The sequence below is a fragment of the Nerophis lumbriciformis genome, linkage group LG07 (genome assembly GCF_033978685.3).
Source record: "Nerophis lumbriciformis linkage group LG07, RoL_Nlum_v2.1, whole genome shotgun sequence".
Taxonomy (NCBI): Eukaryota; Metazoa; Chordata; class Actinopteri; order Syngnathiformes; family Syngnathidae; genus Nerophis; species Nerophis lumbriciformis.
Genome location: NC_084554.2, coordinates 4083179 through 4097500, shown reverse-complemented (window position 1 = coordinate 4097500; position 14322 = coordinate 4083179). Strand labels below are relative to the sequence as shown.

The 14322-nt window shown below is 37.3% G+C and overlaps 1 protein-coding gene across 4 annotated transcripts in view; it reads left to right on the top strand.

Annotated features, from left to right (window-relative positions):
- Positions 1-14322, top strand: part of mpp7a (MAGUK p55 scaffold protein 7a) — a 162009-nt gene that overhangs the window by 55017 nt on the left and 92670 nt on the right. For 2 of the 4 annotated variants that reach the window (XM_072913444.1, XM_061965919.2), the window contains exon 2: positions 13803-13954. In XM_072913444.1, the coding sequence (XP_072769545.1) occupies positions 13918-13954 (37 nt within the window). In that variant the 5' untranslated portion in view covers positions 13803-13917. Of the gene's footprint in view, positions 1-1377; positions 1394-10293; positions 10573-13802; positions 13955-14322 lie in introns of those variants that run through there. The other 2 variants (XM_072913446.1, XM_072913445.1) reach the window with 2 other exon arrangements.

Below are 14322 nucleotides of genomic sequence, written 5' to 3'. Positions count from 1 at the left end.
TCGCGGGGGCAGCAGCCTAAGCAGGGAAGCCCAGACTTCCCTCTCCCCAGCCACTTGGTCCAGCTCCTCCCGGGGGGTCCCGAGGCGTTCCCAGGCCAGCCGGGAGACATAGTCTTCCCAACGTGTCCTGGGTCTTCCCCGTGGCCCCCTACCGTTCAAACGTGCCCTAAACACCTCCCTCGGGAGGCGTTCGGGTGGCATCCTGACCAGATGCTCGAACCATCTCAACTGGCTCCTGTCCATCACCCTATTTCTAAAGGAGAGCCCCGCCACCCGGCGGAGGAAACTCATTTGGGCCGCTTGTACCCGTGATCTTGTCCTTTCGGTCATAACCCAAAGCTCATGACCATAGGTGAGGATGGGAACGTAGATGGACCGATAAATTGAGAGCTTTGCCTTCCGGCTCAGCTCCTTCTTCACCACAACGGATCGATACAGCGTCCGCATTACTAAAGACGCCGCGCCGATCTCACCATCCACTCTTCCCTCACTCGTGAACAAGACTCCCAGGTACTTGAACTCCTCCACTTGGGGCAAGATCTCCTCCCCAACTTGGAGATGGCACTCCACCCTTTTTCCGGGCGTTGAACCATGGACTCGGACTTGGAGGCGCTGATTCCCATCCCGGTCGCTTCACACTCGGTCCAGTGAGAGCTGAAGATCCTGGCCAGATGAAGCCATCAGGACCACATCATCTGCAACAAGCAGAGACCTAATCCTGCAGCCACCAAACCGGATCCCCTCAACGCCTTGACTGCGCCTAGAAATTCTGTCCATAAAAGTTCTGAACAGAATGGGTGACAGAGGTTAATATGTTGGGTTAGTTAGTGGTTAAAGGTTCATGTTAATATCATCATATAATTATAATAATGCAGTGTTTACTTTCCTGTACACAATAGCTCTAATGTTTGGTTCTTGTTCCAACAGCACCACTCAGTGGTCACATGTTGTAACTACACCCTGAACAGGTCCTTTCTCTTTTGAAAGTACTGTACAGTACACAGCTTTTCCCCCAACATTTAACATACGAAAACTAATCATTGTTTCGATTTGGACTCTTCAGTCTTTTTCATTTCCTAAGGAAATTGTCTTCAGATGATTTTATCCCCCAATAAAGCGCTTGTGACGTATTACCGGTCACCACGGCTAACTCAAGAGTTCAGGAGGTGTCAAAGTTCTGTATCTGTGGTCATCATTGAGGTAAGAAGCCAAACAGAAAGGAGTAGGCCCCCAGGCTTTGGTAAGGGAACGGGAGTTTCAGGTCCGTTCAGGTGAGCGGATCCACCTGGTAGGGCAGGCCACTTCCTGTAAGGGAGGGTTGGGTTTTGGTGGGCGCGCCTGCACATGCGTGTCACGCTCACTGCCTTACCACTTGCAGGAAGATCCGGATCTGGTAGGTCTTATTTTTGTTCTTTCCGATATTGTTTGCCTGATCGCTATCACATCAGTGTTTGTATCTGGATCTGAGAGATGTGTTTACCATTCTTCTACACGCTCTGTGGTGTGGTCACGACTCACTGGCTGCAGTGTTGCATTATCCAGTCTCCTTGTGTGACCACAGGAATCTTGCTATGCCAGCATGTCATTGATACCATATTTCGGTTTGTTTACTGCATCACTCAACGGTAAAAAGTTGTACTTCTTAGGGTTACGGTTAGGGTAAGGGTTAGGGGTGTAAAAAATGAACCAATAATCTGGTATGTCAATGGGTCACTCATGCACAATTCATTGATATTCCTTATTTACTCTTATGGTTTATATAATTCACGCCTTCTTTGCCTTTATTTGAACCGTTCTACAGTAAAAATTCCCACGTTTTTGGAACAATTTCCCTTGTGGATCAATACAGTTTGTCTAAGTCCAAGTCTAAGTCTTAAGTTTCCAGGAATTCCCAGGAATTCTTGTCACGGTTATTTAATCATTTAATGCTTCAGTCCTCCTCACTCACTGTTAGGATTGTCCCGATACCAATATTTAGGTTCCGTTACCAAAATGTATTTAGATACTTTTCTAAATAAAGGGGACCACAAAAAAATGTCAATATTGGCTTTATTTTAGCAAAAAATCTTAGTGTACGGTACATGAAACTTATCTTTATTATTGTAATTTAGTCCTTAAATAAAATAGTGAACATAGTAGACAACTTGTCTTTTAGTAGTAAGTAAACAAACAAAGACTCCTAATTAGTCAGTAACATATTGTGTCATTTATACACCTATTATTTTGTACACATTATGAGGGACAAACTGTAAAAATGCACAATGCATTGATATTCCTTATTTACTCTTATGATTTCTAGAATTCACGCAATAGGAAGAAATTCCCGCCTTCTTTGACTTTATTTGAGCCGTTCTACAGTAAAAATTCCCACGTTTTTGGAACAATTTCCCTTGTGGATCAATACAGTTTGTCTAAGTCCAAGTCTGAGTCTTAAGTTTCCAGGAATTCCCAGGAAATCTTGTCACGGTTATTTAATCATTTAATGCTTCAGTCCTCCTCACTCACTGTTAGGGTTGTCCCCATACCAATATTTAGGTTCCGTTACCAAAATGTATTTCGATACTTTTCTAAATAAAGGGGACCACAAAAAATGTCAATATTGGCTTTATTTTAGCAAAAAATCTTAAGTGTACATGAAACTTATGTTTATTATTGTAATTTAGTCCTTAAATAAAATAGTGAACATACTAGACAACTTGTCTTTTAGTAGTAAGTAAACAAACAAAGACTCCTAATTAGTCTATGCAGTAACATATTGTGTCATTTATACACCTATTATTTTGTACACATTATGAAGGACAAACTGTAAAAATGTACAATTCATTGATATTCCTTATTTACTCTTATGGTTTCTAGAATTCACGCAATAGGAAGAAATTCCCGCCTTCTTTGACTTTATTTGAACCGTTCTACAGTAAAAATTCCCATGTTTTTGGAACAATTTCCCTTGTGGATCAATACAGTTTGTCTAAGTCTAAGTTTCCAGGAATTCCACAATTCCCAGGAAATCTTGTCAGGGTTATTTAATCATTTAATGCTTCAGTCCTCCTCACTCGCTGTTAGGGTTGGCCCCATACCAATATTTAGGTTCCGTTACCAAAATGTATTTCGATACTTTTCTAAATAAAGTCATTATAGGCTCTATTTTAGCAAAAAATCTTAGTGTACATGAAACATATGTTTATTATTGTAATTTAGTCCTTAAATAAAATAGTGAACATACTAGACAACTTGTCTTTTAGTAGTATGTAAACAAACAAAGACTCCTAATTAGTCTATGCAGTAACATATTGTGTCATTTATACACCTATTATTTTGTACACATTATGAGGGACAAACTGTAAAAATGCACAATGCATTGATATTCCTTATTTACTCTTATGGTTTCTCGAATTCACGCAATAGGAAGAAATTCCCGCCTTCTTCTCACATATTTTTGGTCCGATTTTAACCGTTAACATTAAAAATTCTCACGTTTTTTGGAACAATTTCCCTTGTGGATCAATAAAGATTGTCTAAGTTTCCAGGAATTCCACAATTCCCAAGAAATCTTGTCACGGTTATTTAATCATTTAATGCTTCAGTCCTCCTCACTCACTGTTAGGGTTGTCCCCATACCAATATTTAGGTTCCGTTACCAAAATGTATTTAGATACTTTTCTAAATAAAGGGGACCACAAAAAATGTCATTATTTTCCTTATTTGAACAAAAAATGTTAGTGTACATGAAACATATGTTTATTATTGTAATTTAGTACTTAAATAAAATAGTGAACATACTAGACAACTTGTCTTTTAGTAGTAAGTAAACAAACAAAGACTCCTAATTAGTCTATGCAGTAACATATTGTGTCATTTATACACCTATTATTTTGTACACATTATGAGGGACAAACTGTAAAAATGCACAATGCATTGCTATTCCTTATTTACTCTTATGGTTTCTAGAATTCACGCAATGGGAAGAAATTCCCGCCTTCTTCGACTTTATTTGAACCGTTCTACAGTAAAGATTCCCATGTTTTTGGAACAATTTCCCTTGTGGATCAATACAGTTTGTCTAAGTCCAAGTTTCCAGGAATTCCCAGGAAATCTTGTCACGGTTATTTAATCATTTAATGCTTCAGTCCTCCTCACTCGCTGTTAGGGTTGTCCCCATACCAATATTTAGGTTCCGTTACCAAAATGTATTTAGATACTTTTCTAAATAAAGGGGACCACAAAAAAATTCATTATTTTCTTTATTTGAACCAAAAATCTTAGTGTAGATGAAACATATGTTTATTATTGTAATTTAGTCCTTAAATAAAATAGTGAACATAGTAGACAACTTGTCTTTTAGTAGTAAGTAAACAAACAAAGACTCCTAATTAGTCTATGCAGTAACATATTGTGTCATTTATACACCTATTATTTTGTACACATTATGAGGGACAAACTGTAAAAATGCACAATGCATTGATATTCTTTATTTACTCTTATGGTTTCTAAAATTCACGCAATAGGAAGAAATTCCCGCCTTCTTTGACTTTATTTGAGCCGTTCTACAGTAAAGATTCCCACGTTTTTGGAACAATTTCCCTTGTGGATCAATACAGTTTGCCTAAGTCTAAGTTTCCAGGAATTCCCAGGAAATCTTGTCACGGTTATTTAATCATGTAATGCTTCAGTCCTCCTCACTCACTGTTAGGGTTGTCCCCATACCAATATTTAGGTTCCGTTACCAAAATGTATTTAGATACTTTTCTAAATAAAGGGGACCACATAAAATTTCATTATTTTCTTTATTTGAACAAAAAATGTTAGTGTACATGAAACATATGTTTATTATTGTAATTTAGTCCTTAAATAAAATAGTGAACATACTAGACAACTTGTCTTTTAGTAGTAAGTAAACAAACAAAGACTCCTAATTAGTCTATGCAGTAACATATTGTGTCATTTATACACCTATTATTTTGTACACATTATGAGGGACAAACTGTAAAAATGCACAATGCATTGATATTCCTTATTTACTCTTATGGTTTCTAGAATTCACGCAATAGGAAGAAATTCCCGCCTTCTTTGACTTTATTTGAACCGTTCTACAGTAAAAATTCCCACGTTTTTGGAACAATTTCCCTTGTAGATCAATAAAGTTTGTCTAAGTCTAAGTTTCCAGGAATTCCACAATTCCCAGGAAATCTTGTCAGGGTTATTTAATCATTTAATGCTTCAGTCCTCTTCACTCACTGTTAGGGTTGTCCCCATACCAATATTTAGGTTCCGTTACCAAAATGTATTTCGATACCTTTTTAAATAAAGTCATTATAGGCTCTATTTTAGCAAAAAATGTTAGTGTACATGAAACATATGTTTATTATTGTAATTTAGTCCTTAAATAAAATGTTGAACATACTAGACAACTTGTCTTTTAGTAGTAAGTAAACAAACAAAGACTCCTAATTAGTCTATGCAGTAACATATTGTGTCATTTATACACCTATTATTTTGTACACTTTATGAGGGACAAACTGTAAAAATGCACAATTCATTGATATTCCTTATTTACTCTTATGGTTTCCAGCATTCACGCAATAGGAAGAAATTCCCGCCTTCTTCTCACATATTTTTGGTCCGATTTTAACCGTTAACATTAAAAATTCTCACGTTTTTTTGGAACAATTTCCCTTGTAGATCAATAAAGTTTGTCTAAGTCCAAGTCTAAGTTTCCAGGAATTCCACAATTCCCAGGAAATCTTGTCACGGTTATTTAATCATTTAATGCTTCAGTCCTCCTCACTCGCTGTTAAGGTTGTCCCCATACCAATATTTAGGTTCCGTTACCAAAATGCATTTAGATACTTTTCTAAATAAAGGGGACCACAAAAAAATTCATTATTTTCTTTATTTGAACAAAAAATGTTAGTGTACATGAAACATATGTTTATTATTGTAATTTAGTCCTTAAATAAAATAGTGAACATACTAGACAACTTGTCTTTTAGTAGTAAGTAAACAAACAAAGACTCCTAATTAGTCTATGCAGTAACATATTGTGTCATTTATACACCTATTATTTTGTACACTTTATGAGGGACAAACTGTAAAAAAAAATTATTAATCTACTTGTTCATTTACTGTTAATATCTGCTTATTTTCTGTTTTAACATGTTCTATCTACACTTCTGTTCAAATGTAACAATCACTTATTCTTCTCTTCTTTTAATACTTTACATTAGTTTTGGATGATACCACACATTTAGGTATCGATCTGATACCAAGTAGTTACAGGATCATACATTGCTCATATTTACTGACTTTATAAACATAATATGAATGTTAAAAAAAAAGGAAAAACGATTTTGTGACTATAAACAATATCGATGTAATCATAGTAGTATCGACTAGATTCGCTATTGTTTTTGGTATCATTACAGTGGATGTCAGGTGTAGATCCACCCATTTGTTTACATTGTGACGCCGGTGAGCTATTGAATCCGCCTACGGTGTGTAGTGAAGCATGTTTAGCTATTCCTCGTCCTCCAGTGATAATAGTACTTGAAACGTACTTTATTTGTTGCCATGGAGACCAGGATTAGTGATTTCGAAGTGGCTAAAACACTGCAGGCTGTGACTCAGACTACAATCCTACAGACAAGGTGTATAATAATTGCATCCCATAGTGGACATAAATAGAAATAGCGTGCGTGGGATGTGAGCAGGTGTTATCCATCCAGGTCATCGAATAAAGGTATCGGACGAGCGGATGGGCCAATCAGAGTGGAGAGCGCTGGTGGATTAGTTGAAACAAACTGCTCCTTAGAGATGTAACCAGAGCGGGTGTGGTTGTGGTTTGGAGGCCGCAGTGTCATGTGATGAAGGTGTCAGTTTCAACCGCTTTTATTACACGTCATTCAAATCCATTCAAAACAAGTTCAAACCAACACATTGAAGGCACTACCAGAGGGGTGTGTTGTATTTGTATTGTTGTAATGCTAAACATAAATCATGTATATATATATATATATATATATATAATGCATGTATATATATATAATGCATCACACATTTTTGTCTTGCTGAAATAAGCAGGGGCGTCCATGGTAACGTTGCTTGGATGCTCCAAAACCTGTATGTACCTTTCAGCATTAATGGTGCCTTCACAGATGTGTAAGTTACCCATGTTTTGAGCACTGATACACCCCCATACCATCACACATGCTGCCTTTTACACTTTGCGCCTAGAACAATCCGGATGGTTCCTTTTCCACTTTGGTCCGGAGGACACCACGTCCACAGTTTCCAAAAACTATTTGAAATGTGGACTCGTCAGACCACAGAACACTTTTCCACTTTGTATCAGTCCATCTTAGATGAGCTCGGGAGCCCCAGCGAAGCCGGCGGCGTTTCTGGGTGTTGTTGATAAATGTCTTTTCCGCTTTGCATAGTAGAGTTGTAACTTGCACTTACTTTGACATTTTGATAGTAGGCTATTATAGCGAATATAGACACTTACATCATGTGTTGTCTTCATTCTAACACCTATATAAGACTTTTAAAGTCATTTTGATAGTAGGCTAATATGGACACTTACATCATGTGTTGCCTTCATTATAACACGTATATAAGACTTTTAAAGTCATTTTGATAGTAGGCTAATATAGACACTTACATCATGTGTTGCCTTCATTATAACACTTATATAAGACTTTTAAAGTCATTTTGATAGTAGGCTAATATAGACACTGACATCATGTGTTGCCTTCATTATAACACTTACATAAGACTTTTAAAGTCATTTTGATAGTAGGCTAATATAGACACTTACATCATGTGTTGCCTTCATTATAACACTTATATAAGACTTTTAAAGTCATTTTGATAGTAGGCTAATATAGACACTTACATCATGTGTTGTCTTCATTATAACACTTATATAAGACTTTTAAAGTCATTTTGATAGTAGGCTAATATAGACACTGACATCATGTGTTGCCTTCATTATAACACTTACATAAGACTTTTAAAGTCATTTTGATAGTAGGCTAATATAGACACTTACATCATGTGTTGCCTTCATTATAACACTTATATAAGACTTTTAAAGTCATTTTGATAGTAGGCTAATATGGACACTTACATCATGTGTTGCCTTCATTATAACACTTATATAAGACTTTTAAAGTCATTTTGATAGTAGGCTAATATAACTAATATAGACACTTACATCATGTGTTGTCTTCATTATAACACTTATATAAGACTTTTAAAGTCATTTTGATAGTAGGCTAATATAGACATTTACATCATGTGTTGTCTTCATTATAACACTTTTATAAGACTTTTAAAGTCCTTTTGATAGTAGGCTAATATAGACACTTACATCATGTGTTGTCTTCATTATAACACTTATATAAGACTTTTAAAGTCATTTTGATTGTAGGCTAATATAGACACTTACATCATGTGTTGCCTTCATTATAACACTTATATAAGACTTTTAAAGTCATTTTGATAGTAGGCTAATATAGACACTTACATCATGTGTTGCCTTCATTATAACACTTATATAAGACTTTTCAAGTCATTTTGATTGTAGGCTAATATAGCTAATATAGACACTTACATCATGTGTTGTCTTCATTATAACACTTATATAAGACTTTTAAAGTCATTTTGATAGTCGGCTAATATAGACACTTACATCATGTGTTGCCTTCATTATAACACTTATATAAGACTTTTGAAGTCATTTTGATAGTAGGCTAATATAGACACTTACATCATGTGTTGTCTTCATTATAACACTTATATAAGACTTTTGAAGTCATTTTGATAGTAGGCTAATATAGTTAATATAGACACTTACATCATGTGTTGCCTTCATTATAACACTTATATAAGACTTTTAAAGTCATTTTGTTAGTAGGCTAATATAGACACTTACATCATGTGTTGCCTTCATTATAACACTTATATAAGACTTTTAAAGTCATTTTGATAGTAGGCTAATATAGCTAATATAGACACATCATGTGTTGTCTTCATTATAACACTTATATAAGACTTTTCAAGTCATTTTGATAGTAGGCTAATATAGACACTTACATCATGTGTTGCCTTCATTATAACACTTACATAAGACTTTTGAAGTCATTTTGATAGTAGGCTAATATAGCTAATATAGACACATCATGTGTTGTCTTCATTATAACACTCATATAAGACTTTTAAAGTCATTTTGATAGTAGGCCAATATAGCTAATATAGACACTTACATCATGTGTTGCCTTCATTATAACACCTATATAAGACTTTTAAAGTTATTTTGATAGTAGGCTAATATAGCTAATATAGACACTTACATCATGTGTTGTCTTCATTATAACACTTATATAAGACTTTTAAAGTCATTTTGATAGTAGGCTAATATAGACACTTACATCATGTGTTGCCTTCATTATAACACCTATATAAGACTTTTAAAGTCATTTGGATAGTAGGCTAATATAGACACTTACATCATGTGTTGCCTTCATTATAACACTTATATAAGACTTTTAAAGTCATTTTGATAGTAGGCTAATATAGACACTTACATCGTGTGTTGCCTTCATTATAACACTTATATCAGACTTTTAAAGTCATTTGGATAGTAGGCTAATATAGACACTTACATCATGTGTTGTCTTCATTAGAACACTTATATAAGACTTTTAAAGTAATTTTGATAGTAGGCTAATATAGACACTTACATCATGTGTTGCCTTCATCATAACACTTATATAAGACTTTTAAAGTCATTTTGATTGTGGGCTAATATAGACACTTACATCATGTGTTGCCTTCATTATAACACTTATATAAGACTTTTAAAGTCATTTTGATTGTAGGCTAATATAGACACTTACATCATGTGTTGTCTTCATTATAACACTTATATAAGACTTTTAAAGTCATTTTGATAGTCGGCTAATATAGACACTTACATCATGTGTTTCCTTCATTATAACACTTATATAAGACTTTTAAAGTCATTTTGATTGTAGGCTAATATAGACACTTCCATCATGTGTTGACTTACTTATATCATTTATAGAAGGCTTTTAATTTTTTGCGGCTCCAGACAGATTTTTCTTTGTATTTTTGATCCAATATGGCTCTTTCAACACTTGTGCTTGCTGACTCGTCCACTAGATGGTGCTAGATCCCTTCTTTTGTGTTGAAGCGCAAGTGTCCTCATACTGAACCAAGACAAATATTGCATGATCTGAACCGACATGGTCAAAGCTATTTTTTTTTACAGCACCGTCTGTTTTTCTAAGTTTTGTCCTCCGTGGTTCTTCGCGGCCTTGTAAAAATGTCCCAGGTGTTCATCTCTGGACCTTGGGACGCTTCCTGAATGGAAAAAGATCATTCATCATATCGGGGAGTAGACGGGCAGCGAGCTCGTATTACAGCGTAGTAGACCGGCCTTCCTCGACATTGTCTGGTGTTCCGTTTACAAGCTGGGACTAAAGTTTCCAGGTACAACGCTGATGGGACTAAAGTTTCCAGGTACAACGCTGATGGGACTAAAGTTTCCAGGTACAACGCTGATGGGATCAGGACTGACATGTTTGTATCGTATTTATGTGGGTAGTTTCTGCAAACAATGTGGAGCCAGAAAGGTGTGGCAGCTCCTTCCTGGTTGATACAAGTCGGGACCGAGTCTCTCTTCTGCACTTCTTAAACATGGTCAGCATCTGTCTGAGTGAAGGTCCAAGTCCAGAAGGTCCACATTCATGCTAGGCATGCTATTGTAGTCTCAGGACTGGACTGTTTGGTTGGTCTTAGAAGACGTTTACCCTCTCAGCCCAGTGGGCTCAGTCAGTTCATGTTCATAGACTTAGATTGGTCAGATCTAGTCTTAGACTTAGATTGGTCACATCTAGTCTTAGACTTACATTGGTCAGACCTAGTCTTAGACTTTGGTTGGTCAAATCAAGTCTTAGCCTTAGATTGGTCATATCTAGTCTTAGGCTTAGGTTGGTCACATCTAGTCTTAGATTTAGATTGGTCAGATCTAGTCTCAGACTTAGATTGGTCAGACCTAGTCTTACACTGGATTGGTCAAATCGAGTCTTAGATTTAGATTGGTCAGATCTAGTCTTAGACTTAGATTGGTCAGATCTAGTCTTAGTCTTAGATTGGTCAGATCTAGTCTTAGACTTACATTGGTCAGATCTAGTCTTTGACTTACATTGGTCAGACGTAGTCTTAGACTTAGATTGGTCAGATCTAGTCTTAGCCTTAGATTGGTCAGATCTAGTCTTAGACTTACATTGGTCAGATCTAGTCTTTGACTTACATTGGTCAGACGTAGTCTTAGACTTAGATTGGTCAGATCTAGTCTTAGACTTAGATTGGTCAGATCTAGTCTTAGACTTAGATTGGTCAGATCTAGTCTTAGACTTACATTGGTCAGACGTAGTCTTAGACTTAGATTGGTCAGATCTAGTCTTAGACTTACATTGGTCAGATCTAGTCTTTGACTTACATTGGTCAGACGTAGTCTTAGACTTAGATTGGTCAGATCTAGTCTTAGCCTTAGATTGGTCAGATCTAGTCTTAGACTTACATTGGTCAGATCTAGTCTTTGACTTACATTGGTCAGACGTAGTCTTAGACTTAGATTGGTCAGATCTAGTCTTAGCCTTAGATTGGTCAGATCTAGTCTTAGACTTACATTGGTCAGATCTAGTCTTAGACTTACATTGGTCAGACGTAGTCTTAGACTTAGATTGGTCAGATCTAGTCTTAGACTTACATTGGTCAGACGTAGTCTTAGACTTACATTGGTCAGACCTAGTCTTAGACTTTGGTTGGTCAGATCAAGTCTTACACTTAGATTGGTCATATCTAGTCTTAGGCTTAGGTTGGTCACATCTAGTCTTAGATTTAGATTGGTCAGATCTAGTCTCAGACTTTGATTGGTCAGACCTCGTCTTAGACTGGATTGGTCAAATCGAGTCTTAGATTTAGATTGGTCAAATCTAGTCTTAGACTTAGATTGGTCAAATCTAGTCTTAGACTTAGATTGGTCAAATCTAGTCTTAGACTTAAATAGGTCGAACCTAGTCTTAGACTTAGATTGGTCAAATCTAGTCTTAGACTTAGATTGGTCAGATCTATTCTTAGACTTAGATTGGTCAGATCTAGTCTTATACTTACATTGGTCAGACATAGTCTTAGACTTAGATTGGTCAGTTCTAGTCTTAGACTTACATTGGTCAGATCAAGTCTTAGACTTAGATTGGTCATATCTAGTCTTAGGCTTAGGTTGGTCACATCTAGTCTTAGATTTAGATTGGTCAGATCTAGTCTCAGACTTAGATTGGTCAGACCTAGTCTTAGACTGGATTGGTCAAATCGAGTCTTAGATTTAGATTGGTCAAATCTAGTCTTAGACTTAGATTGGTCAAATCTAGTCTTAGACTTAGATTGGTCAAATCTAGTCTTAGACTTAGATTGGTCAAATCTAGTCTTAGACTTACATTGGTCAGACGTAGTCTTAGACTTACATTGGTCAGATCTAGTCTTAAACATAGATTGGTCACATCTAGTCTTGGACTTGGATTGGTCACATCTAGTCTTAGACTTAGATTGGTCACATCTAGTCTTGGACTTAGATTGGTCACATCTAGCCTTGGACTTAGATTGGTCACATCTAGCCTTGGACTTAGATTTGTCACATCTAGTCTTAGACTCAGATTGGTCAGATCTATTCTTAGAATTAGATTGGTCATATCTAGTCTTGGACTTAGATTGGTCACATCTAGCCTTGGACTTAGATTGGTCACATCTTTTCTTAGACTCAGATTGGTCAGATCTAGTCTTGGACTTAGATTGGTCACATCTAGTCTTAGACTTAGATTGGTCAGATCTAGTCATAGACTTAGATTGGTCACATCTAGTCTTAGACTTAGATTGGTCACATCTTAGACTTAGATTGTCCAGATCTAGTCTTAGACTTACATTGGTGGGGGTAGGGGGGGTGTATATTGTAGCGTCCCGGAAGAGTTAGTGCTGCAAGGGGTTCTGGGTATTTGTTCTGTTGTGTTTATATTGTGTTACGGTGCGGATGTTCTCCCGAAATGTGTTTGTCATTCTTGTTTGGTGTGGGTTCACAGTGTGGCGCATATTTGTAACAGTGTTAAAGTTGTTTATACGGCCACACTCAGTGTGACCTGTATGGCTGTTGACCAAGTATGATTTGCATTCACTTATGTGTGTTTAAAAGCCGCATATATTATGTGACTGGGCCAGCACGCTATTTATATGGAGGAAAAGCGGGCGTGACGACAGGTTGTAGAGGACGCTAAAGGCAGTGCCTTTAAGGTACGCCCCCAATATTGTTGTCCGGGCGGAAATCGGGAGAAATTCGGGAGAATGGTTGTCCCGGGAGATTTTCGGGAGGGTCACTGAAATTCGGGAGTCTCCCGGGAAAATCGGGAGGGTTGGCAAGTATGGGGACAGGTGGTGTCGCAGACCTCCTCCTCTGTTCAGGGATAGTTTTTCAACCTTGACATAGATGGCTTCCCTCTCTCCTCCTTCGTACCGCCTGTCCTCCCAGTCCAGAAGTTGAACATTTTTGTTGTCCAAGGAGTGATGTTTCTACCACGAACTGATGAAGTCAAAACGTTTTCTAAGACCAACCAAACAGTCCAGTTGGGATCGATTGAAGGCCCTGGGATGACAACGACCTGGATGAATGGGAACCTTCATAGACATTCTATTGGACCGTTTGATGATGCTGTAAAATTTCTCTCTGGCAGGTTTCCATGGCTTAAAGCCTGTCCTCAAACGCGGTCGGTCTTCAGGGGAAGCTGCTGAGGAGCTACCACCACACGGCAGTTCTCCACAGGCTTTGGGGAAGTCATCATCAGAGCCATGCCGGCTCTGACCACCGGAGTGGGCCCTGAACCAGGTACCAACCACAGCCCTTGTCCTTACCTCAGAACTGGCCAAAAATGACTTTTTAATGGGAGATTCAATGTCAGTCAAACACCACTCAAGGTGAACTTACCAGAACCAGATTGTTTTAAAGGGGTCCTGTTACCCAAAACCATTTTTTTCTTACCTGATGGTTCCTGTTTTTGTTTATTTGGAATCCCCGTAAGTACCGAAAATGTGAAATCAAGCTACTGAGGCGTTCTTGCCTTCTTCCAAACTTGCTCAAAATGAGCCGTAGGGAATTTTCGACTTCTGTGACGTATTTTGACGAATGTTGCGTCATATATCTCCATATATGGTAGAGGTTAACCCGAAGAGCTTTGCGCGAGTCTGCCGTTTGTA